The sequence below is a fragment of the Trichosurus vulpecula genome, chromosome 2 (assembly GCF_011100635.1).
Source record: "Trichosurus vulpecula isolate mTriVul1 chromosome 2, mTriVul1.pri, whole genome shotgun sequence".
Lineage (NCBI taxonomy): Eukaryota > Metazoa > Chordata > Mammalia > Diprotodontia > Phalangeridae > Trichosurus > Trichosurus vulpecula.
In genome coordinates this window covers 336,008,955-336,036,191 of record NC_050574.1, presented here as the reverse complement: position 1 = coordinate 336,036,191, position 27,237 = coordinate 336,008,955, and the positions used below count along the sequence as shown (strand labels likewise).

The 27,237-nt window shown below is 41.8% G+C and overlaps 1 protein-coding gene across 1 annotated transcript in view; it reads right to left on the bottom strand.

Moving 5' to 3' along the window:
- Nucleotides 1-7,834: 7,834 nt before the first annotated feature.
- Nucleotides 7,835-27,237, bottom strand: part of ILDR1 (immunoglobulin like domain containing receptor 1) — a 72,316-nt gene continuing 52,913 nt past the window's right edge. The window contains exons 5-8 of the mRNA XM_036744104.1: nucleotides 25,355-25,501; nucleotides 16,239-16,370; nucleotides 15,184-15,995; nucleotides 7,835-7,876 (exon numbers count right to left, since the gene is read on the bottom strand). Coding sequence (XP_036599999.1) covers nucleotides 7,835-7,876; nucleotides 15,184-15,995; nucleotides 16,239-16,370; nucleotides 25,355-25,501 — 1,133 coding nt within the window. The remainder of the gene's footprint in view (nucleotides 7,877-15,183; nucleotides 15,996-16,238; nucleotides 16,371-25,354; nucleotides 25,502-27,237) is intronic.

The following is a 27,237-nucleotide window of genomic DNA, read 5'->3' as shown; positions in this document are numbered from 1 at the left end:
TACTTAGCAATGGAACTAATCTTAGTTAAAAGCTGGGCCTCCTGGCTCCTATTTCGTGGACCTTTCTGCTATGTCATAATTAATTGACCACATCAATTAATGATTTTATATTATAGTCAACTAATTTAAAAGAACTGAGGCTATCAGTTTGTTGTTGTTTAGTTGTTTTTAGTTATGTCCTACTTTTTTGACCCCATTTGGGGTTATCTTGGCAAAGATAATGGAGTATCCAGCTCATTTTACAGATGAGGAAACTGAGTCAAACAGGGTTAAATGACTTGCCCAGGGTCATACTGTGTCAAGGTCAGAAGCTAGTATGTGTCTGAGATCAGATTTGAACTCAAGAAGAGGAGTCTTCCTGACTCCAGGCCCAGTACTCTGTCCACTTTGACACCTAGCTGCCCAGGTAATCAGTTAGTCAATAAAAGGTATTGGGAAAGTCTTCACGTTGATTTTACCTGGGACCTGAAGGAAGCCAGGAGGCAGAGATGAGAAGGGAGATAATTCTAGGCATGGAGGACAGACAAGGAAAATGCCCTGAGCCGAGAGATGGGCGTGTCTTATACAAGGAACAGAAAAAAGTCCAGTGTCACTAGATTGAAGAGTATGTGGAAGGGGTGGAGTAAAGGGGTGTAATGTGTAAGAAGACTGGAAGGGTTGGGGGTGGTGGTGGTGTTACACTATGAAAAACTTTGAATGCCAAACATAGGCTTTTGTATTTGATTACGGAAGTGATAGGGAGCCACTCATAGGGAGTTTATGGAGCAGGGGAGTGACACAGTTGGACCTATGTTTTAGGAAAATCACATCAGTGCTTGAATGGAGGATGAATTGAAGTGACAGGAAACTTGTGGCAGGCAGACAAACCAACAGGCCATTGCTATAGTCCAGACATGAGGAGGTGAGGGCTTGTCCTAGATGGTGGCAGCAGAGAAGGGAGCATATTTTAGAGATGTTGCAAAGGTGAAATTGACCTGCCCTGGTGGAGCATGGTGGGGTGGGAGTAATGAGAGATAGTGAGTAGTTGAGGATGATGCAAGACTAGGAGACTGGAAGGATGGTGGTGCCCTGGACAGGAATAGAGAAGTTTGGAAGAGTGGAAGGTTTGAGGGGAAAGATGAGTCCAGTTTTGGACATGTTGAATTTAAGACATCTACAAGACATCCGGTTTGAGATGTTTAAGAAGCAGTGGGAGATGTGAGACTGGGTTAGCAGAGAGGTTAAGGGCTGGATAAATAGATCTGAGAATCATCTGCATAGAAATGATCATTTAATCCACAGAAATTGATGAGATCAAGTGAAAGATTCTACTCCAGAGGGAGAAGAGGGCCTGGAATATTCTGGAGAATGTCACCATTTTTAAGGGACTACCTCTTGCATTTGGATTTCATGTAGGCCATTCTCCATGACAGTGATGAAGACCTTTGGTGAACATGTCTCCCTGATCTATACCTGCTTAATATAGATAGCTAGATACCAAAATAAAGTCCAAATGGGTACACAATTTAGCTATAAAGCCTGATACTATAAACAAATTAGGGGAGTAAGGAATAGTTTGCCTGTCAGATTTAGGGAGAATGGAGGAATTTATGACCAAACAAGAGATAGAGAACATTATGAAATGCAAAATACATAATTTTGATTACATTAAATTGGAAAGCTTTTGTACAAACAAAGCCAATGCAACCAAGACTACGAGGGAAGCAAAAAACTAGGAAAGAATTTTTACAACCAGTGTTTCTGATAAAGGCCTCATATCTAAAATATATAGAGAACTGAGTCAAATTTACAAGAATACAAGTCATTCCCCAATTGATAAATGGTCAAAGGATATGAACAGGCAGTTTTCAGAGGAAAAAATTAAAACTATCTATAGTTATATGAAAAAATGCTCTAAATCACTACTGATTAGAGAAATGCAAATCAAAACAACATCATACGTATCAGATTGGCTAACATGACAAAATAGGAAAATGATAATGTTGGAGAAGATGTGGGAAAATTGGAACACTAATTCATTGTTGGTGGGGTTGTGAACTGATCCAATCATTCTGGAGAGCAATTTGGAACTATGCCCAAAGGCATAGTTCTATAAAAATGTGCATACCCAGCAATACCACTTCTAGGGCTGTATCCCAAAGAGATCATAAAAATGGGAAAAGGACCCACATGTACAAAAATATTTATAGCAGCTCCTTTTGTGGTGGCCAAGATCTAGAAATTGAGGGGATGCCCATCAATTGGGGAATGGCTGAACAAGTTGTGATATATGAATATAATGGAATACTATTGTGCTATAAGAAATGATAAGCAGGAGGACTTCAGAAAAACCTAAAGACTTATATGAACTGATGCTGAGTGAAGTGAGCAGAACCAGGAGAACATTGTACACAGTAACAGCCACATTATGCGATGACTGACTTTGATAGACTTAGCTCTTCTCAACAGTGCAGGGACCTAAAACATTTCCTAAAGACTCATGATGGAAAATGCCATCCACATCCAGAAAAAGAAATACGGAGCCTGAATGTAGATCGAAGCAGAGTATTTTCTTTTTGTTTTGTTTTGTTTTGTTATATGTTTTTCTTTCTCATGGTTACTCCCATTCTTTCTAATTCTTCTATACAACATGACTAATGTGAAAATATGTTTAATAGGAATGTATATGTAGAGCCTATATCAGACTGCATGCCATCTTGGGGAAGGGAAGGGGAAGGAGGGGGAGAAAATTTAAAACTTATGGAAGTGAATGTTGAAAACTAAAAATAAATAAACTTTATAAAAACACTATAATTAGTTAAGAGAAATGGTGAACAATAAAAGCAGTTTCCATTTGACTCATGGCTTTGAGAAGCCTTGAAGGGTAAAGCAATTTGCCCAGAATCAGTGACATAGCAAATTGTATCTGTGGTCCCATCTGCCTCTCAAGGTTCCTTTTAGCTCCCAACTTGGTGACCTCTTAAGTAAAACAAAAGAACAACGCTACCACCAGGTTGGGTTGTTACTGGCTCCAATGTGAAGAAACTGTCACCTGGGGCTTGCGAATCTGGGCAAATTTACTGCCATATCTGTTGATCCTAATCAAGTGGATTTTAACCTTGACAAGATTTAACAAAATAAGAGACTCAGAGATAATTTAATCCAACCCCCTCACTTTACAGATGGGGAAACTGGACCCCAGGGAGGTAAAGTGTCTGTCACACAGCCCACTAGTGGCAAATCAGAGAACAGAACTAGAATCCAGGATGCTTGCATCACATCATGCTTCCTCTCACATTACTCAACTGGGGTTTTAATCCACACTCCTGAGATTGAAAGTCTCAGGCCCTATTGTCAGGCCCTATTTAAGCTTCTCAGCATTCTCTCCCCCTGAGTACTTCTGTAATTATATCACTGCCAACAAGATTTTGTTGGGATGCATTTAATCAGGTCTAAGTGTTCTGACTTCTTTCTTTAATGCTGTTTTCAGTTTCTCATGAGGCACATTAGGTACCAAATGAATGAATGAATGGAAAAGCATTTATTAAGCCCTTACTATGTGTCAGGCATTGTGCTAAGTACTGGGGATAAAAATAAATAAATAAAAATACCAGTCCTTTCCCTTATGGAGCTTATATCCTCGTAGAGAAAGGTATCACATAGAGAATGTGGGGAGTTGAAGGAACTACATGCTGTGAGGTAGGTAAATGGTGAGATAGTTTCAATGGTTGGCTGGATGGGCTATGACACTGAATCATGGGCTGGTATCTAAGGCCAATAAGTAGATATAATGGGCTGAGTAGATTAGTTTGTATACATTCAGGTCATTGATCAATTGGGTTGGGTCCTAAGGAGATAACTCCAAAGATGAGTGGGTCAGCTTCCCCAAGGACTTAGAACATGGATGCAGAAAGACCTAGGTATGAAGGGCCAATTCTAAGGTCTAATGTGCAGGGTGCTGGTTCAAGTATGGAAGACAGAGTCAGAAATCACAGGGAGGTGGAGAGATAGCCTGGGTGGGATGTACAAGTGGAGTACTGAGATATGAGGGTCCAAATGGGGTGGTTCCACCATCATTAATGATGAGAATGGTTTGCTAGAAATGCTGAGTAATCAGTACATTGCATTAGTTTATATGCTGATTTTACACTGGTGTTAACTTTAAGTGTAAATATAAAACTGTGATCTATCCAAATACCCTGTGGCTTAAGAAGAATTTAACAAATAAAAGGACAACAGACAAATGGAAATATTTGAAGCAACAATGTCCACTTAGGTTGTTAGTCAGGGCTTGAAAGCTCTGATCTCAGAGTTGCAGGTTTGACCCCCATCTTGGTGGTGGTGGTGGTGGTTGTTTGTCCTTCATTCTCAAAGAGGACCAATGATATCAGGAGGGTGATGTCTTGACTTGCTCATGAATTGGATTTAAGTGAGGCAGAGCTGCACAAGCTCATCGGCCTCACTCTCCTCCAGAGTAGTTTAAGAAGCACTATGGTATCATGGAAAATGAGTCCTGGACCTGGGTTCTATTCTTTGGTTTGCCATTCAGTGGCTGTGACTTCAAACCAGGCATTTCACTAGTGAAGGCTTCAGTTTCCTCATCAATAAAATGAAATGGTCTCTAAAGTAAATGGTCTTTAAGGCTCTACGATCTCTACGATCTGTAGGGTGAAACCACGCACTGATGAAGATACCTGGTCTGATGGAACACGTGCTCCTTTCGACCAGCCCTCTGATCAAGTGCATCACTCTGGCATGTCCAACAAAGCAGCTTATTACAAAACTTTTATTTAAATTATGCTTTAAACAAAACGAAAACTGATTTATTAAAGCGTCGAAGCATTCTCACAGTACAGACCCATTCACTGAACGGGAAGGAAGTGATGAAAGAAAAAAAAAATACTAAGTAATCCTTGGCCCATGGAAAGGGTCAGCAAAGTAGCCCAGTGGATAGAGCGCTGACCTTGGAGTCACAATGACCCAAGTTCAAATCTGGCCTCCACACTTCCTAGCTGTCTTACACTGAGCAAGTCACTTAACCTGAGTTTCCCCAACTATAAAATGGAGATAATAATAGCATCTATCTCCCAGGTGAAGACCAAAGAAGAAAATATTTGTAAAGTGCTTAGTACAGTGCCTGACACACAGTAGGTCCTTTAACAAATGCTTGGTTTTTTTTTTCCTTCCTTCCCATGGGTGTGCTTATGATGTTTCCTCCAATTTGGGAAGCTGATCCATCGGATTCATTTTCTGAATGTTAGGCCTAAGTTTTAGAGGTAGCCCGGTATAGTAGATAAGAGTGCTGGCTATATAAAAGACAGTCCTGCTTCTGACATGTGCTAGCCATGTGCCCCGGGGCAAGCCACTTCACCCACATCTCAGGCAGCTCCCCATAACTTATTTCCCAAGTTACAGTTGTTGGTGGAGGAAATTCCTGCACAGTAAGTGTCCCCATGAAGACCCAAACCACATTTCCTTCATGTATTTGAGTATGCCTACATTATGCAAATGAATAACACTGTTTTCCTTCTTTGCTCTCCTAATACCTTTTTATGAGTTATTTTAACTCCAAGTTAATGAGAAGCAGCTTGGTATAAAATAAGGGGTTTGGACCAGACGTCCCTTAGTGCCCTAAATCGTTGATGCTGTGATATCTCTGAATCTGTCATCTGTGATCATAGATCACATGGCAGTGAATAGAGGGCTAGATCTGCAGTCAAGAAGGTAGGAGTTCACTTTCTGGCCTTAGCCACTTAACCTAGCTACCTTAACTTTCCTCATCAATAAAACGGGGATAATAATAGCACTTACCTCCCAGGCCTGTTGTGAGCCTACTGTATATAGTAGGTGCCTAATAAATGCTTATTCCCTCCCTTCTTCCCTTCCTTCCTTCCTGTGACAGTTGTAATTTTCTTCAAGCATAGTGTAGAAGAAAGAACTCTTGTTGGATTAGGAGTCAAAAGACCTCTGTTCTAGCCCCAGCTTAGACACTTATTAGCTGTTTGACCCAGAGTGACAGATTTCACCTTTATGCATCTTCATAAAATGGGCTAGTTGGAGTCTATGATCTGAGTTTCCATTTAGCTCTTTTGCTATATCTTTATCCCTGGCATGCCTGCTAACTGTGGGTGCACCCGGGTCCTCTTCCCTTTTCCCTCTATACCCTCTCTCAGGGACCTCATCAGATACCATGGGTTTAATGATCATCTTTCTCCAGAAATATCTATATATATAAATATATATAGATATATAGATACATCTAAACTTAGCCCAAGTCCCACATTACAAATTTCCCGTTGGACATTTCCAACAGTGTCCCACAGGCACCTTACACTCAATACATCCACAAGTCTAAAATATAACTCATTATTTTCTCTCCCCCCCAAAAAATATCCCTCTCCCAACCTTCCTTAATACTGTCAAAAACACCATCTTCTTTCCCGTCACCCAGGTTTACAATTTCGGTTGTCATCTTCACTTTTCCACTCCACACATCTAAGCAGTTGCCAAATTTCATCATTTCTACCTCCACAGCATCTCTTGCAGATATTCCCTCCTCTCCTGAGTTCAAACCTTCATCACCCCTTACCTGGACTACTGCAATAGCTGTCTATTTGGTCTCCTTGTCTCATATCTCTTCCCATTCCAAACCATCCTCCACACAGCTGCCAAGTTATTTTTTCTAAAATACGTTTGACATTTAAAGCTCTTCACAGTCTGGCCCCTTCCTACACTTTACTCCCTTCCTCTTCAGTTCAGTAGTATTAGCTTACTGCCTGTTCCACATATAAGCTACTTTATCTCCCATCATCATGCCTGCGCACTGAACAAAATGAACTCAGCCTGGAATGCACTCCCTCCTTACCTTTGATTCTTGGAATCCCTGGTTTCCTTTAGGTCTCAGGGATCACCTTCTACAAGAAGCCTTTCCTGGCTCTCCCAGCTGCTAGTGCATCCCCTCCCCCAATGACATTGTATTCATTTTGTATACATTCCCCATATACTCAAATATTACATGTGTGCATGTTGTATCCCTGGAGAAAATTAAGTCCCTTGAAGGCAGAGACTTTTCATTTTTGCCTTTCTACCTTCAGTACTTGCACAGTGCCTGGTACGTAGCAAGAACTTAATAAATGCTTGCTGATTGAGACAGTCACACACAGATGTAAAAAAGGCAAAGACAAAACCAAACCAAACCACAACTATCACCAATCAGAGTCTTTTATTTCCCCTTGGGCAGCACCTTTAAATTGATGTGACCCTAAAACAGAACGAACTAAACTGTGAGGCTATAAATATAGAGCTGAAACAGGTGGAGACTAAGTTTCCACAAAATTCTCCCCTTATAAATATCCCTTAGAGCTGCTGTATACAAGGAGGCACACACAGGTCATCTCTTGCTCCTCCTGGATGTTCAATTGCTTTATCAAGATTCCTGAGTTCTGAGATTAACCCTTGGTTCTGATACACATAACTGAGTTGAAGACTCACGAAACTGAGTTCTTGGTTGGACCTATATCCTCATTAATGTCTGTCTTTGTATCCCCACTGCCTATCACTGTGCTTGTAAAGCATAGCAGGTGTTTAATAAATGCTTGTTGATTGGCCGATTCTACTTTTGTATCCTCAGTGCCTAGAACTGTAGCTGGCACACAGCAGACACTTAATAACTGCTTGTTGAATGAATGAAAGGAGAGGCCAAAGGTCAAACATAGTAGGCTCACACCATCATGCCGTCTCAGCTTGGTTCCTGGGGTCCAATCCAGCAGCACAAGTTCAGACTTGTCAGGCTTCTAAATCAGAAAATTAACTGCCCTCCATCATGACAGAACAGCCAAGAAGGAGATCCCAGGTATTAAATGATGACACTCCTTCCACTATGGGAGCTTTCTTTCTCCTAGAAAGGGAAAAGCACACAGAAAAGAATTAATCACAAACTGTGAGGGCAATATTTAATTTAATCCCACTCAACCAACATGTATTAAGCACCTACTAGACAGGAAGCTCTTGGCAGGCAGAGACTATGTTCATTTGTTCTCTCTCTCTCCCTCCCTCCCTCATCCCTCCTGTCCTCTTTCCCTCCCTGACTCTCCTTTGCACCAAACACCTCCTAACATCATGATTTACACACAGTAGCTGCTCATTGTTTCTGTTTCCTCATATAAAGCATAATTACTCCTGGGGTAGACAATATATAACCAGCCCTTTCAGAACTATAGAACATAAAAGCCTGGCAAATGATTTCTATGGACTAGAACTTTAAATATTTTACAAAAAACAAAACTAGAGAGTCAGTGCATGGTTCAAAATTAGGGTGTATGAATGGTTTAGATCAGTGGTGCCCCAAAATCTGGATAGTATATTAAAAAGCAAAGACATCACCTCACTGACAAAGGTCTGTATGATCAAAACTATGGTTTTTCCAGTAGTAATGTATGGCTGTGAGAGTTGGACTATAAGGAAATCTGAGTACTGCAGAATTGACACTTTTGAATTGTGGTGCTGGAGAAGACTTTTGAGAGTCCCTCGGACAGTAAAGAGATCAAATCAGTCCAAACTTAAAGAAATTAATTCAGGCTATTCACAGGAGGGTCAAATACTGAAGCTTAAATACTTGACCACATAATGAGAAGAAAGAATTCATTGGAAAAGATCCTGATGTTGGGCCAGAAGGCATAAGGAGAAGGGCATGGCAGAGGATGAGATGGATAGGTAGTGTCATGGAAGCAGACAACATGATGACCTTGGACAGACGTCGGGAGATAGTAAAGGACAGAAGGGTCCATTGGGTTACAAGGAGCTGGACACGACTGAACGCAGTAAGTCCAACTCAAACAGAAACAATCCATCTTGGGGAGTTTTGTCGGGAGGGAGTTTGACACCTCTGGTCTAGAATACCGGAGGGACAACTTTACATCACAGAATTAGAGCCAAAAAGAACTTTAGAGATCATCTGATTCAATCCCATTATTTTATGGATGAAGAAATTAGGCCAAGACAAGCTAAATGACCTGCACAGGGTCATACAGGATTTGAGCTCACTCACTCAATTTAAAATCCAGTTCTTTTTTCCCCCACTGTGACATGTTGCCTCACTTACACTGGCTTTTACTATAACCCTGTGGGAGGTAGGGTAGGAGGGAGAGAAGAAGAGAGGGAAAAGAGAGGGAGAGAGGGAAAAGAGGAAGAGAGGAAAAGAGAAAGAGAGGAAGAGAGGAAGAGAGAGAAGAGAGGGAGAGAGGGAAGAGAAGAAGAGAGAGGAAGAGAGGGAGGAGGAAAAGATCTTTTTCATTTGAACACAACTATGCCCCTTAATGTCACATAGATAGAGAACAGCTATCAGGGACTGAGTAATTAACTAGTTCTCATGCATCTCAAAATTCTCTCACCTCGTTTTCCCTTCTAATTAGATTTTTATTAGCACCTTCAAATCACTAAAATTAGAAGTAAAGAGGATGGGGGGAGAAGAAGGGATAAAAGAAATGATCAGATCCATCTTCTCCCTGTCCTCATATATGCCACTCAAGATTCTTGCTTCCGTCTTCTCGTGCTATTCTTCCCAGCCTGGACAGCCTTCTTTCCTTCTTCTCTGCCTATTGAAATCCTGCATTTCTTGTAGGCCAGGCATAACGTTTGTTGGGTCATAGACCCTTTTGGCAGTCTGGTGAGAACCCCTTTTTGGAATACTGTTTTTAAATTAATAAAATACATAGGATTATGGAAGAAGTCAACCACATTGAAATATAGTATATTTTATATAAATTATATATATCGTAGACACAATATATCACTGTATACATAATGTATGTAAAATATTTTATATATACATGTGTGTTATATATGTATATATATATATGTGTGTGTGTGTGTGTGTGTGTATGTATGCATGCGCACATATACACAAAGTTCAAGGACCTTGGGTTAAGAATCTCTGTCTAAGCCTAGCCTAAGGGCCACAGTCTCCAACCATTCTAAATGACCTCAAATTGCTTAATTCTTTACTTCAGGACTTAACAGGAGATTAGCCAATGTGGTTTTGTTTGTTGATCACTGCTCCACATGGGGTCGCTGTCTCTCCCAGTTCTTAAGGGTGGGGGACCTTTTATATTTCTCCATCCCACAACAAGACCTAATAATGTTGTTTTTGGAGCAAGTGCTCAGTAAATATTTCCTAGTAGTTTGTGTGACTGCAAGAATGGCCACCTGGGAAAAACTCTATTATAATGGAGACAAAATAGTTTAGTAGATAGGGCACTGGACTTGGAGATAGGAAACACTGGGTTCAAATTCTGCCTCAGATACCTGCTAGCTATGTGATGCCATTGCCTCTCTTGGCTTCAATTTCCTTACCTACAAAATGAAAGGATTGGACCTTATGCAACTTATTGGACCTTATTAAACTCTTAATGGCCAATTTCAGTTCTAAACCTAATTCTATCATTGCTTCTCCTCCCACCAATGCATTCTCAAACATCTGATAGTTATGGGTCTTGATTTTTATTTTTTTGTTCAAAACACAGTCCTTAGTTGAGGTATCATGTGTTGTACCACCAAGAAAAAAGGGGAAGGAAGTCAAGGAGGGCCACAGAATTGTATTTAGGGCTTATTCATACAAGTCCCAACTTGCCCAAGAACTCAATTTTCTTAGAAGATAGATTGGTATCCGGCTTGTATCTAAAAAGCTCACTGATTGGACTAAAAAGTCAAGTGGAAAAGAGATAGAAATCATTAGTACTCTATTAAGAGGGGAAGGTTAGTTGTGGTTGAGAGAGGATGAAACCTACCTTACCTTCTACCAGAAAGAGTATGCATGGTCTAATTTGCAAAACTGATTAATAAAATACTACAGCTAAATGTAGGATAAGACTGCCAAGAAAGAGAGCAGATTCTCTTGGTGGCCATCAAGCACCAGGGTGCTCAGACAAGCTGGACCTTTTGATGTTAAAACTGTAAGTTACTACTGGATTTATTTCTAAGAGAATATAGGGATGTAGATATGAAAGAAGTGTTTAGATACACCAGGTTTCTGTTTCTGTTTTGTTAATTTGATGTTGCTTTGATTTTTTTTTTTGTAAATGGCTATTTATAAGTCATTCTGTAATGGTTTTTAATAAGAACTTGTTATAAAGTTATAAGGTTAATAGTAGAAAAATTTATAGATGTGAGGCCAGGCTATATAGGGGTGTGAATGGACAGTGGAGGGAGGTCATTTGCCAGTCCCTTGGGATAGTTATTCTAGTGGTATCTTAGATAAGATAAACTTTAAAATTGTGAATTATAACAGGCAACAGCTGCATGTCTTCAATATTGAGGTAGGTGTGATTAGGCAACAGTTTCTGTGAAAAATACCTAGAGATTTTAGTATGAATTGTGATGTGTTGGTCGATAAAGCTAATGCTTCAATGGGGGCAGTTAGGTGGTTGAGTAATAGAGTGCCAGGCCTGGAGTCAGAAAGACTAATATTCCGAGTTCAAATCTGGTGTCAGACACTCACTAGCTGTGTGACCCTGGGCAAGTCACTTAACACTGTTTGCCTCAGTTTCCTCATCTGTAAAATGAACTGGAGAAGAAAATGGCAAACCATTCTAGTATCTTTGCAAAGAAAATCCCAAATAGGGTCATGAAGTGTTGGACACAACTGAACAACAACAACAAAAAAGCTAATGGGATCTTTCAGTTTTGGGTCTGAACCTATACTAAGAAACCATTTTGCTATCTTTAGTCTTAGAGAGCTGCCTAGTCACTGAGAAGTGACTTGCCCAGGGTCACACAGTTAATATATCTTGGAGGCTGGTCTTGAGCAAGGGGCCTGAAAGCTGTGCCACATTTGGATCGATTGAGGGAACGTGGATTGGTTAGTGGGAAATGGGAATGTTTAGCCTGGCATGAGGCAAGGGGTAAGAGAATTGACAACATGATAGCTCTCTTCAAGCAGCGAAAAGACCATGGATTTAGAGCCAGAAGTGACCTCGGAGGTTATTTCATCCAAACCCTTCATTTTATGGATGAGGAAAATGAGGTTGTGAGAGAACACCTTACTTATGGGAATACAGTCTGTTGCGTGTAAGAAATATTAGACTTGTTTTTCTTGGACCCCAAAGACAGAACTAGGAACAACTGGGTGGAAGGTTCAGAGATGCAAATTTTGATTTGAGGCAAAGGAAAACCTGATAGAGTAGGACCAAAGAGGAATGAGCCACCTTGGGAAGACATGAGGTCTTAGAGAGATGTTATGATGTAATGTAAATGATGCCTCAAAGAGAGATCTCCATCTAGGCCCAAGTTGTACTATAAAAGATCTCATAGGTTCCCTCCAAGCTTTGAAATGGATTTTTTTTTCCCCACCATGGGGAAATTTTAAGTTACAAGTTATCAAAAGTCACCACCTAGTGGCGAATAATGAAGCCAACTTCATAAGTCTTAAACGAGGCAATGAAAGTCACTGTACTAATTAGTGTGAAAAATGAATATTTCTTCTATTTAATAACTAATTATTGTATTAGGACCAATGTTTTCCCCCTTTTCTACTTCCTCATCCAGAAACCAACCAGTGTGGGAAATTTCTCTTGGAGATTTACCCAGGCCAAGATCTAGTCAGATGGTAAAAGAAATCCTAAATTTAGGCTAATAGATGTACTCCTGATCACTGTATTTGCTCAGACAGGTTCTGGGAAAATGTTGATTCTCCCTCTTATCAAGATATGTGATATATAAATTGATGTCTCTCTGACCAAGATTTGACTGACCTAAGTCATGTATCCCAAGATAGCCCACCTCTCATTTGATTAACCAATCAGAGTTGAGTAGGCACCCCTCGGGAACACCTCCTCTTCTAAGGGCATATAAATCGTTATACTGCACCCCCATTAGGGGTCTGTGGTCTAAGAGAGACCGCCAAATGTTCATCCTTGTATTAATAATCAGCTGACCTTACTAACAGAATAATCAAATTACCCAGAATCGTCTTGCAAATCTTTTAAAATGTCACACTAGGTGTCAATATTGCATCACATTAACTGGTAACAGGGAGGGCCCTGATAGGTGGAGTTAGACTTGGATCCTAACCAAGTTCTTTCAATAATTTTACTTGGCCTCATTCTCCTTATCTGCAAAATGAGAGAGTTGGGCTAGTGGACCCCAAGGTGAATTTTTAGTTCTACTGATCTATGATTCTAAAAGAGATCCAGTCCAATGAAAACGTGAGGGTTAGGCTCAATGACGTCCTCTTTGTCTGCTATACTGAGTCAGCTAAGTGGCACAGTGCTGGGGTCTGGAGTCAGGAAGACCTGAGTTCAAATCCAGCCTCAGACACTTACTAGCTGTGTGACCCTGGGCAAATCACTTAACTTCTGTTTTAGTCTGCTTTAGTTTTCTTAGCTATAAAACAGGGATAATAATAACTACCACTTTGCAGGGTTGTTGTAAGGATCAAATACAGTAATATTTGTCGGTAGGAGTTACATTAATGTTTATTTTCTCCCTCTTCCCTTGTCATCCCAATTGGTCTCACCAACTCATTTGATCATAACCTGAGAGGCAATCAAGTCCATTTCCCTCACTTTCTAGATGAGGAAGGTGAGGCCCACATAAAAGACTTGCCCAGGTCACACTGCTTTCTAGCAATGTCTGAGGCTGAATTTGAACTCAGGTTTAACTGAATTCTAAGCCCAGAACTCTATCCACTGTACCACTTAGCTACCTGTGGCTCCAGCATTTCCTATTCATGGCCTCCTGGGCCCCTCACCTATTCTACTATACCATCTAGGGAAGCCCATGTTAAGTTAAAAACAGTTAAGTGGGCCTCAGGTGGTGGTCTGCGTCCTAGCACAGATCAGGTGATTGCCAGATAGATATCAGCCTGCAATCCCATGAAGCACTCCTCATCTGAACCCCACCAAAACTTCTAGGGAGGTCTGAAGCAGACCTTCCCTGGCCTAGAATCACTTTAAGATGTACGTATTTGGTTCAAGCCAGTATTACAATTCTAAGACACTTTGATACTAGTTCCATTGGCCACCATGTTCCTCAGCAGGGAATTTTGAGAGGCTTCTGAGATCTTCAAATTATAATGTTTCCACTTTCCCTCAGGGAAACCCTCAAAACCACTTCACCCCCTGAGTGTTTCCTATAACATCTGTCAGTCAAGAAGTGAGTCACCCTTTCTACCCACTACCCCATGGGGAGACAGAAGTGAGTCCCCCAAAGCCACCTGAGGCCACACCTCTGAGGCTGTCCTTAGCTCTTAAGGGTATGGATAGGGCTTTCCTCTCAAGACAGTGATGCCACAGAGTAGCTAGAAACTCCTAGAGGGGTTATCCAGCAGCCCTCCACAGACCACTCTGAACTCAGTATCATGGGAAAAAGTGGCACACGCAGGGGTTTCCTAGTGGTTGCTTTAATGTCCGCCATGGTAACACATACCATTGCCTTTCTTGTTGCTCTGTCCCCCAAACAAGTCTGACCTTCTCCTAGTTTCTGAACAACTGCATAGGGAGTAGGGAGCTTACATTCTATACAAATTGTTAACACCATCTTCTAGGGCCAGAGGGATTTACTCAGTTGTAAAATGAGAAAGTTAGAGGAGATGACCTCTAAAGTCTCTTCCCGCTCTGGGTCCCATGATCTCTGAGTTTGGGAGCCACGATCAGTGAGCCAGATATCAGAAAGGACATAGTAGCTCTGATAATACTTTGAAATTAGTTAATGTCATTCAAATAGTGCTTTGGGGTGTTTCATGTATATTATTTCATTTGAGATAAGTGTTGCCATAAATAATTTGCCCTATCTTACATGGGAGAAAAGTGATGCTCACATGGTCTTCTTAACTTGTACTTTCTATACAATTTGTGGGCGATGTTAACCCTTCCTAAAACTAGATCCCTCAAACTCACCCTATCCTAAGACAGCTGGTGTCAGAAGCATTTATTGAATATAGCATAGCAAATGTTTTCCACTATCGGAATGTAAGTTCTTTAAGCGTAGGTATTAAATTTTCACTTTTGTTTTTGGATCTCTGTTGCTTAGCATAATGTCTGGCATAAAGCAGGTACTTAATATATGCTCTTTGGCTGCCTGGACAATTTGTAAAACTTGTCTAGGGTTGGTCACCCCTTTTATGGATGCCAAATACATCGTAACTATGCCAGATTAATGGGTTTTCTTTTTCCATGCCCTACCATCACAGCAAGTAATCCCCAGGCTCACCGAACGCCTTTCCACATTCCCTTTTTTCCTGACATTCTTGCCTGGAATGACATCTAGAGAGCGGTAGCTTGGTGGCTTCTCTTCCGTCCAGCTTGGGGGTTGAGAAGGATGGCGGGATTTCCAGCCTTGACGATACTGCCGTTCCTTCTCTTCTTCTGAACTCCAAGAGCTGTGACAAGATGGCGGGGAATAGCTTCTGTGTCGGTGGCTACGGTGCCTATAGGTGCTCTCCCTTTGGCTTGGCCGATGGCGCCTCCCTGGAGAGCGGCTCCGCCGTGTCGAGTGGTTGGGGCGCCAGTGGGCTTCCCGGGAATAGGACCCATCATCACTCAGGCTATCAGAGTATGGCCTAGATGTGGGTGAGACTTCCTCCCTGTAGTTCCAATGTCTTCCACTCTTATAGTTCTCACGACCCCTATGCTCTGAGGCTTTGGGCTTTGGCCATGGTTCCAAGGACCCTCGACGGAAATCAGAGTGATGATTCTGCCTTCTCTCCTCTTTCCCCTCCTCCAGAGCCCAAGGTCGCCTGGAAAACTGCTGGTGAGATGATTCACTGGTCCTCCGGGAGGAGGGAAGGTCTCTGACCAAGGGGGGAAGGTGGATAATCCTGCGTTCCACGATTTCTGAACCCAGGGAGGACAACATGCTGCAGTGACGACCGACTCTTACTTTGTGGTCTGGTGGGAGGGACTGGGCAGGGTTGAGTTTCTGCAGTTCCTTCTCTAAGTACTCTAGCACTCCATTGGCAGTAGGGGGATGAGTTGGTGTTGGGGGCACTGGCATCTGAGGGAAGCTGGCTTCTGGGGAAAAATCTAAACACAAAGAGAAATGACCATGTCACTGTATGACAAGCCCCAAGATAAATTGATTTCCCTGATTCATAGGGGCACCAGAAAGTCCCCTGAAACACCTTCTTTACTTGATTTTCAAACTAATTGCTTGGTTTGTGCTTCTTTTCTCTGGACCATAGAAATTTTCGTTGTCCTTCTTCCGAAGGCCCCACAAAGCCCATGTTCTTACCCTCAGCCCTCCTACATTTCTTTGGTAGGGTTTACCTCGCTGCAGCAGCGGGTTCATTTGATAAGATGAAAACTGGGAGCTCCTGTCAGCTCCCCAGTAGAGGGGTTTTTCCATCATCTGGGGGATTAGTGCCCGAGCCTGCTTCATATACCGGTGCCGGGCCAGGGCTGCAGGGGGAGAAGGAGAAATGATTACCTTCACTCTGTGTAGTTTCTCAACCCCTTATGAAGGAAATGTGGTGTGCCAGGAAAGAGCACTGGTTTTGGAGTAAGAGACACTGGGTTTAAGACCCATTTCTTCTTCTAGCTAGCTAGGTGAGCCATAATCCCTCAGCTTCATTTTTCTCATCGTCAAAATGGAAATCATACCACCTATCCCACTGGGTTAGTTTTGAAGGAAATGTTCTCTAACTGTGAAACTCCCTAATGTGAATCAGTATTAGCCACCCTTTCCAGAATCAGCCTCTCTTCCCAATCTGATGTGCCATATTTTTAGGGGAGAGGAGGTTTGTAAATACTATCTAGGGCCTGAACTTCCATCAATCCTGAAATGTAGATTCTTCAAAGACATTTTCACAGAGAAATCATTAACTTTAAAAATGTTACCACTCTGCTTTCCCCCAGGGTAACACGGCATGTATTTTATCAAGCATGCAAATAAATTTTGGCAATTGACCAAGATGGTATCCAGTCGCTAGCTAGAAATAGAAAGCACAAACACAGAAAGTCATTAAGGACACAGGCCAGGAAGACTGGGAGGGCAGAAGGAAGTATATAATTCTATAATAATGTGTCTTTTGCTTGAGAGCGGGAGTACTTGGTGCTAACCGGGGATTCAGGCAGCAGCTTTCTGCCCTTCTCCCCATTCATGGCATCTCAAGGGATAGAAGGGAACTTAGACATCCTTAACAAGCAGACTTGCAGCCTCCATGTGCAGGGGAACTCATTAACTTGGATGGTCATCTGTTCCACTTTTAGACAACTCTAATTAGATTTCCTTCTATAAAGCCCGGAGCTATCTCTGCAGCTTTAATCCAGTGTTCCTACCTCTGTCTGCTGTGGTCAAGCAGAATAAATAGAATCCCTGTTTCACATGACAGCCCTTCAAAGACTTGAAGATTTTTTCTGTCTTTTTCCCTCACAACCCCTACCTCTTCTTTCCTTCTCTAGGCTAAAAATCCCCAGTTCCTTCACCCAGATTTCTCACTACAGGGGCTTTCTTCAATAACGGGAACCTGGCAGAAGGAGGAAGGAAGGGAAATACCAGTCCCAATCAAGGGTAAAAGCAGGAAGGTAGTGGACAGGCCCCACTGTCTCTCTACCCTAAAAAATTCCACTCTGACCTTTAAGAGCTTATATTCTCAAGGGACAAGAGATTCACACTGCACATGGCTCATCTATGCGCATGGAGGAATTCTTTGCTAAACTTTCAGCTTTCTCTGGCCAAGTATCTATTTTGAGGGAGGTACATCTTACAAAGTAGCACACCTGTCCCTTGCACATGCAAAAGGTACTTGTAAGTTTCAAAGTGGAATATAACTGCCCTGGGCCCCTGGAAAAGGACATTCTCTTCAAGGCTGACTTTCTAACCTAGAGCTCCTTATCTTGCACTTAAAAACCTCTGCACCCTGAGCCTATTAACTACACCAGAAAAACAGTGTACTAAGTAGGACAGCACATAGTGTTGGGTTTGGAGTTATGGAGATCTCAAACACTTACTAGCTATGTGACCCTGGGCAAGTCACTTTACACTGTTTGTCTCAGTTTCCTCATCTGTAAAATGGGCTGGAGAAGGAAATAGCAAATCACTGCAGCAGCTTTGCCAAGAAAACCCGGAATGAGGTCACAAAGAGTCAGAAACAACTGAATAACAACAAGAGGGTGTGGGGAACTAGCTATGTAGGAGGGACAATGTGAGTGGGACCAAGCAATATGGGTTATAAAATGCTGCTTCTATGGGAAAGAAATTGAGGGGCTATAAACCTAGAATACAGAGAGCAGCACAACAGTAGCCCCAGAAGTATCCTGTGCTCAAAGCCTGGGAGTGAGCCACCAGCAAGTTCTGAGGAGCACCCAGGTGGCCAGGGAACATGTTGGCAGAGGCTTCTAGTGCTCCATCAACATCCCTTTCATATCACACCCAGGATGCTCGGTCGTCCATCCTCCTCCAGGAACAGCTCTCTGCTTATTCAGCATTTCCTCTGCACTAGCACTAACAGACACCTCCAGGAAGCCTCCAACCTCCTGCTGCCCTCCTCACTCTGATCCAGCTACTGACTCTGCTGCCTCCCCCTTCATTCTCACTTCTACCCAACTCCACCTCCCTCTTCCCAGCCTCCCATTATTGCCAAATACCCCTTTGCTAGTTTTGTTGATTATTTCATGTTCTATTATGAGCAACCGCCCCTATATCATAGACCCTTTTCATAAGTAGTTTCTACCCCCCACCCCCCAAACTTACTTTAACTGGAATCTAGCTTTCCTCTGAGATGCTCCTTCCCTCATATCCCTTTCAATGGAGGACACATTTTCTCTACTCACTCAAAAGCAAGGAGAGGTCATCATGAGCTCACAGTAACTACAGCTCATATTTACATAACACTTTACAGCTTACAAAGCCCCTTCCTCATAACAGTCTTATGAAGTAGGTACTGTAATTATAATTTTCATTTTTATAGATCAGAAAACTGAAGCTCAGAAAAATTTATGACCTTGGGCAACTCACTTAACTAGTAAGGGTTGGGGACAGGATCTGAACCAAGCTCTTCTGATTTTTTTTGAGGCAATCGGGGTTAAGTGACTTGCCCAGGGTCACACAGCTAGTAAGTGTCTGAGGCTAACAAATTTAAGCTCAGGTCCCCCTGACTCCACGACTGGTGCTCTATCCACTATGCTGCCTAGCTGTCCCTTAGCTCTTTTGATGTTAAGTCAAGTCCTTTTTTTCCTATCATATCATTGAGTCATTCATCAAACATTTATTAAGAATCTACTGTACTGGGGAAGATCTAAAGATAAACAAGATGACACTTGCCTCATTCCTAGGCAAAGGTGTGGGGGAGCAGAGGGGAATTCACAAGTGTAAAACATTGCATATGTCAGATTTTTTGATTTATTGATCAGTTTTGTTCATTTTCCCCTCTTCTTCCCCTTTTAATTTTTTTTTCTTTAAAAATCCTTGTTATGTGGAGGGAGAGGGTAGGATACATGGGGGAAATCTAAGTAATATAAAAACAAAAGATCTCAAAAATTTTAAAATTTATTTTCAAATATGTATTTAAAAAAGAAAAAAAAAATAATTAAGACATGGGTCCTGCCCTCAGAGACCTTATAAGAATACTATTTGCTCACTGATTCTGCTTTATCAGGCTTAAAGGTTTCCCTTGGTATACTCACTCCCCGCCACCCTCCCACTCTCCCCCGCCTCCTGCAGGAATAGACTGACTATCCTTTTACCCCCCTGTTTTTTGTTTTTCTATTCCTAGGTCGTAAGGACTAACTTGCCTGTTTGTTTTTAGCTATCACCACCCATTGTTTTCATTCTAAGGTTTCTCCCCTTCCCATCCCCACTGCAGAATGGGAGTCTCACAATTTCCCCCCTACCTTCTAGCCCACAGGACAATGACATGATTCCTTTTATGGCTTTCTAGGGTTTTTATGGCTAGTACAGTGGAAAACAAAGCGGAGAATAACAATCATAGGCACAGGGAGAAGTTACAAAGCTTTAAGAAGCCCCCAGTGTCTTATAGTAAAAGTTATTCTTATTGTTCATTGAGTTTCTCTCAACTCTGCAACAATATCATTGCGTTCATTCACATCATTCCCGGCCATTCACGGGGTAGGCAGGTGCTACTGGAACCTCTCCTCCCTTTGATAGAAAGCTTACTCCTCTCTATACTCTCCACCCTCTAATGGAAGACAGAGATCACCCAAGAAAAATGGTAGGTTTGACTATGTGAGATACTTATTAGATCCCCCTACATTTTAGAGTAGCTAATGCTAAATTTAGGTTTTCTTCTTCACAAAGCAAGGCTGCCCTGGATATCCCAACCCAGACTTCCAAATCATTGCTCTCTTATCACCCCTCACCATGTCTTCTTTTGATTTCCATCACCCTTCAAGACACACTCCCAACCCTCCTCAATGACTTCATCCTATCTCCTTCCATCATCTTCATTGACTTGAAAACCTGTTGTGGTGACTAATCTAGCACCTGGACTTCAGTTCCATTAATTTATCTCTCTTCTCTCTTTAGTCTAACATTTTCTTTCCACTATCTTCTTCTCTGCCTATAAACATATGGATTTTTTTTCCTATTTTAAAATAAAGATCTTGTCTTGCTCCTGTTTCTCCAAAGGACCCAATGATCTCACTCCTTTTTCAAAGCAAAATTGCTCAGAAGAGTCATCTATACTGATTGCCTCCACTTGCTCACTGTCTCCTACTCATGCCCTTAATTCTTGAAATCTGGCTTCTGCCTACGTCACTAATGACCTCCTATGATCTCTTCTTAGTTCTTACCCCCTTTTTTCTGTATAGTATTTCATGCCCTACATAATCCATTCCTCCTCTTCCCTTGACATAAGATTAACTGAGTTGTTTGTTTGTGTTTTTTTTACTTAATGGCACTACCATCCTTCCAATCATTTAGGTTTGCAATTTCAAAGTCATCCTCAACTTTGCCAGATCTTGCCAGTTCTGTCTCCATAAAGCCTCTCATACTCATTCCTTTCCCCTTACTCACTTCACTACCACCCTAGTTCAGGTCCTCCTCACCTCTCGCCTGGACTCTTGCAATAGCTTCTGTGAAAAATGATTTTTCCTAGTAATTATTATCTTGGAAACTCAGTGTTTCCCCATTCCCCTTTCTTTCAAAGTTCAGTCCTTCTTCAGAGAAGCTTTGCTATCTAATCTAAATGGGTCTATTCCTGCTCATTAAGTTGCCCAGAAAGGTCTGGGAAAATGTTGATTCCTCCCTCCAGATGAGACAGGTAATATGGAAATTGATGTCTCTTTAATCAGGATTAAGTGACCTAAGTCACGTGCTCAAGACCTCATTTTAATATAGCCCACTTCCCAGCGTGTCAACCAATCAGAGTTGACTGGCATCCCTTGGAAACATCTACTCTTCCAAGGGCATATAATCTGTATCCTCAAGGGTTCTAAGTCCAGTGCTGTTCCCACTATACCAGACTAGAGTCCTCCTTGCATGTCCGCATGTGGTGAATGCCGTTCTCCCTCTATTTTAACTGTATTTCTATACATTCCAGAGAATCCTGCCTGTCTCTGCTTACTCAGGAGTACAAATCACAGTGGTTGAGGGTTAACAAAAGGGAAGGAAACCTAAAGCATAGCATCCATTCTGGAGTAGAGAATACTTCCTTATTTGCTCAGTAACAGATAACACTCAGATCCACAATCAAGAGTCAGGTTGACATGTGGCAGAGTAGGCAACCACTGACTCCTATGAACTGAGCGTCTCACCAAGAAATGTCTTCCGTAGCCCTGACATTGTGACTGGGCTTCCCACCATGGATCTTGGTTAATGCATTGAAAGCCCCCTTAATGGTGAAACTTTCCCCTAAAAGGTGAAGCACATGAAATCATCTTCGGCTATTAATAGCAGAACACTCATTATGGGAGTAATCCCCTACCAGTATCTTGGGAAAATGAGAACAATGGCTATAAATAGGAAGTAGGGGTATATCCTCTTGGGCAGCCCCAGTGCCCTGAAAAGGACAGTGCAAAAGCACTGAAGATAAACTCAATTGGCCTTATGAGAACAAGCTCTCAGAACTATTCCCTGCAGAGGCAACCAGGTTCACGAAATCCAATCACCCCAAACTACCAACCTTCTGGCCAAATTTCTCATCCCACTCCTGTTGCAAACTTAGACTCCACCCTCATTTTACAGGTGAGAAAACTGAGGCCCAAGGATGTTTAGTGACTTGCCCACGGTAAGGGTCAGAGGTGACCTAGGGACTCTGATCCTCCTGACTCAAAGGCCAGTACACTATCCATCAGACCACACTGCCTCAAACAATAACATATTTGCTGGCTGTAGCCCCGGCTTGGAATGCACTCCACCTCTTTGAACCCTAGCTTCCTTCAAAACTCCTATACCTCATACATAAGGCCTTTTCCTGATCTTTTCTGGTAAGTGACCCACACCCCTTTGTATTTACTTCGTACACATAGTATTTCTTATATGCTTCATTTTTGGATTTGCATCCACCCCTCCCTGTACCCCCTCCCCAAGCCTAGTTAGTGCTAGCCAGGGCACTGCCTGGCATATTGCAGGTGCTACTCCTTTCCTGGGTTTTCCCCTCCCCACCCAATGACCTTTCTTCCTCCTCTCTAAATGAGATCGCTTCCCAACATTCTGTCTTCTCTGTACAGCTTCCCTCTTGGTTTTTTGACCTATATTTGCTATCAGTCTCAAAGCTTATAACTCGCAAGTCTCCATCTTTATCCATGATGTCTTCCGTAATCAAATTTCCAGCATCCCATTGGGATATCTACCAGATGTCACACAGGCACTACATGAACAGCAGATCTAAAATGGAATTCATCACCACCATCTTCTTTTCCAGCTAATTCCTCCTCCTTACTTTTCCCTATTAAAATAATAATGCTATCAACAATGATGTTGTTCCCAATGTTGTATGATGACGTTCCCAAGCTTAAAAACTTGAGATCCTCTTTGGTGCCTTCAACTTTCCTGCCACAGCATCCAATCATATCTTAAATCCTATTGACTTTCCCATTCTAGTATTCCCAAATCCATCCCTCTTTGAAGAGGTACCTCGGTGGTTCAGTGCTGGGCCTAGAGTCAGAAAGACCTGAGTTCACATCAAGCCTCACACATTTACTCTGTGACCTTACACAAGCCACTTAACTTGTCTCCCTCAGTTTCTTCACCTGTAGACTGGGAATGATAATACTTTTACCGCCTATCTTGCAGGATTGTGAGAGAAATGCCTTAAAGCATCATACAAACGTTCCTCATCTAATACCTCTTTGATCTGGCCACCATGTTACTCAAAAACTTGGACTGGTTCTCCATTGCCTACTAAATGGAGCTCATTCTCCTCATCGTGGCTTTCAAGACTGTGCATGTGCCTGGGATCCCTTTTCTGTTTTACCTACCTCTGTCTTTTACATGAATCTTAGACTAGCCAAAAGGGAATACTCAGCATTCCATTAACAAGCATTTTGTTCTGTCATAACTGTGTGAGTGAAACTTTCTCATTAGTATGCCTTCTCCCCACCCTATTCATCACCTGTTGAAATTTTATGCATCATTCAAGGTTCAGCTTAAATCGCCACCCCCACTCTTCCAGGAAAATTTCTAATTTCTCTGAATTTCTACAGTCTTACCTTTGTAAGCTATCCTATGGTGCTCACCACACATTGCCCTATATTATATCTATTGCATATGTCATCTGTCTTTCTAGACTGTGTACTTCTTGAGAGCAGGAGCCATGCCATATTCACCTTTTTGTGTATATGCAAAATTGTAATTATTTTTTCAATTTAATTTTTAATTTATGGAATCAATATAATAAAAATGACAATTTTACCTAAACTGATCTATATATTCAATGCCATATTCACTTCTGGCACACTGTACTCTAGAATGCTGAGTATAGCACCTTGTACAAAGGAGGATGAACATGTATTAAGCTCCTACTATGTGCTAGATGCTGTACTAAACACTTTATAAACATTATCTCATTTGATCCTTACAACAACTTTGTGAGGTAGGTGCTCAATAAGGGTTTTCTGAAGGAATAAATGAACAGGATTGGCCCTCAGAGAGCCAAAGTGTTAGAGTAGATAGATAGTTGGCCTCAAAACCAGGAAGTATTGGGTTTGAGTCCCACATCTGACACATTCTAGATGCAGGACACTGGGCAAGGGTCATTCAGTGCTTGGGGTTCAGACAGTTCTCAGTTATTGTTTTGTTTGTCCTTTATTTTTGAAGAAAACATCAAGACATCAAGAAGATGATACCATGACTTGCAAGTGAATTGGATTTAAGTGAGGGAGGGCTGTGCAAAGTCACCAGCCTCACTCTCTCCTCTGGAGCCGTCTGGGTGCAGTGGCAAAATACACATCAGGATGACTGGAGATGGCCCCCTCTCTAAATCTGTAACATTGTAGAGAAGGAACTGACCTGTACTAGTAGAGGGAATTTCCTAGTCTGGGAATTCCCTATAGTATGGAAATCACAGATACAGATTCTGTCTCTCTCACCTTTAGAAATATTCTATGTTCCAATAGTCTATACCGCTTCAAGAATGATGGTCCTGTTAACATGGGTTATGTAAAGGCTACCTGCTCCTTTGACATGGGCCAGGCATGTTAGCGTAGTGACTACTAAACTGACTATGGCCAATTGTACTATGAGCCACCCCCACTTCAAAAATTTTTGAAAATCCTAGACCCATCTTGGGGAGCACATCCCACCCTCTTCTTATCCCCCATCATCTGCATTCATCTCAAGGGAACTAGCTCACCACAAATAGTTCTCCAGGCAGAGCAGCAGGAATAAGGGGCATACTAGAGTCAGAATGGCTTAATGCAAGTTGATGGCCTTGAAGTCAAGAAGATTTGAGTTCAAATCCTGCTGGAGACACTAGCTGTGTGATCCTTGGCAAGTCACTTGATTTTTTTATGCATCCGGGTCATCATTTATGAAATCAGTAGTTGGGCTTGAATGATCTCTAAGTGTCTTTATGATCCTACAATCAGGCACCCCTCTTATGGCGTTGAGGTTTAAATATTTATTTTCACTTCAATTGACATCTGGGCCTTAGTTTCCTCATTTTTAAAATGGGAGGGTTAGTCATTCTGGTCACTTTTCAAATGGGACATGGGGTAGGGAACCTGCGGCCTCAAGGTTATGTGTTGCCCTCTCAGTTCTCAAGTTCGGCCCCTGCCCTTGAGGACAGAGAGGGCTACATGTGGCCTTTAGGCCATAGGTTCCCCCTCCCCTGCCCTGGATTCTGTGAACTCTTCTCAGCCTGGGAGGAGTGAATGGGGAGAGGGGAAAATCTGGAGGGTTTAAAAAAGGAAAAAAGCTATTTTCTTTACCAAGTAGCTACTGGGCAGCTGTGTCTACTAAATCTATCCCCCAGAAACCCCCTCACCTTCCTCGGGGCAGCAGCATCGGGTGGGACAGCAAGGACAGCGGACGTAGCAGCAGCAGTACTGGGGACAACACTGACACCAGCACACGCTGACCAGCACGATGAGGAGGATGGCACCAAGGATGATGAAAATCACTGTCAGCCAGTCTGTAGGGAGCAAGTCAGTTCCAGTAAGCTATACATAGAGGTGCCCACTCCAGGCCTTTGCTCTCTATGTCAGAAAAACTGCTTGATTTCCCTAGCACGATAACTCCACAGGCAACCCAAGTGTGAAAAAAAACAATTTCATACTATGACAATATGGTTCACAAAATTCAAAGAGAACCCAAGAAGCCACTGTGATACCCACCTCCTTATAGAGAATGCTAGACTGGAGCCACAGGATGAGATACAGATTTTTAGGACATGGCTTATGCAGAAATTTGTTTTAATTGACTATATATATCAGGGCTGTGCAAAATGCTGCTGTAGGAGGGCCACATGCGACAGTAGAGGCCTGCCTATAAGCATAGAAATTTATATAAATGCTTTAGCAAACAAAGCTGAGCTACCACAGAGCTCTCACTAAAATGGCAAATCAAAATATATTGTCTATTGTTTCAATAAAAACCTAAGGTTGGACAGCCCTGATATATATATTTGTTACAAGGGTTTTGTTTTCCTTTTTTTTTTTTTGTAATGGAAGGAGCTTGAAGAGAAAATTATTCTTTTGCTAATTAAAAATTAAATATAATTTTAAAAAGAAATGCTTGCTAATTGAGATAATTTTAATTTACTTTAATTTTTTTAAAAGGTGATTTTGAGACAGAAGGAATAGGCACAAGGGAAAGCAAGAGAGTCCCAAATAGGTCCCTCCCCAATAACTGACAGATACTTCCCCCAACTTTCTACCATGTTTTTTTTTTTCTGTTTCCAGACATAGCTGTGTGACTCTGGACAAGTTACTTAATCTCTCTCAGCCTCAGGTTCCCCATCTGTAAAATAAGGTGGTGTTCTCAATGACCTCCAAGAACTTTTCCAGTTGTAAATCTATAACCCTATGATCCATTCCCCATGCCTGGAATGTTCTTCCCCTTCATTTCCTCCTTCCTTCCCTGGTTTTCTTCAAGTCCCAGCTAAAATCTCATCTTCTGGACTTTTCTGATCCCTTTTGAGGCTAATGTCTTCCCTCTATCTACACAGCTGTTTTTATATTGTTTCCCCCATTAGATTATGAGCTCCTTGAGAGCAGGGAACATCTTTTTTCCTTTCTTTGTATCCCCAGCACTTAGCACAGTGCCTGGTATATAGTAGGCACTTAATAAATGCTTGATTGACTGACTGACTCTGACCCAACTTCTTCCTATGTCCTTTTCACTTGCCTTTCTCTTATCTCCTATAAAGCTCCTTCTGAGATGAATATGTCATTCCCACAGAGTCCTATTGCTTAGAGGTGCCAGTAACATTAGGTCATCCCCGAGAAACCAGAGAAGGGCCATCAGTTCTCCTTAAGCTGGTGGAGAATAGTAGGAAGCCCCAGGACTGAGTTAAGGAGACGGAGAGGATAGAAACATCTAAAGTATGATTACATGTAAGTCATGTAAGTTTTCTGAATCTCAGGTAACTCATCTAGAAAATTTCTCATTCAATTGCACTGTTTCTCTGCTTTAAAGAGATTACTAACGTGCTGCGGCATCATTTTGTACTATTTTCATGACAATTAAACAGTATCGTAAGCATACTATGTACTAAAAAGTCTTTAGTAGACAACCTAGGAACTTTACCACCATTTATAATATTTTTCTAAGGAAAAAAGTGTTCTGAATTTCAAATAACTGGCTTACAAATGAACTTTGGGACCATAAAACCACATACTAACAACTATTATTATATAAAATTTCTTT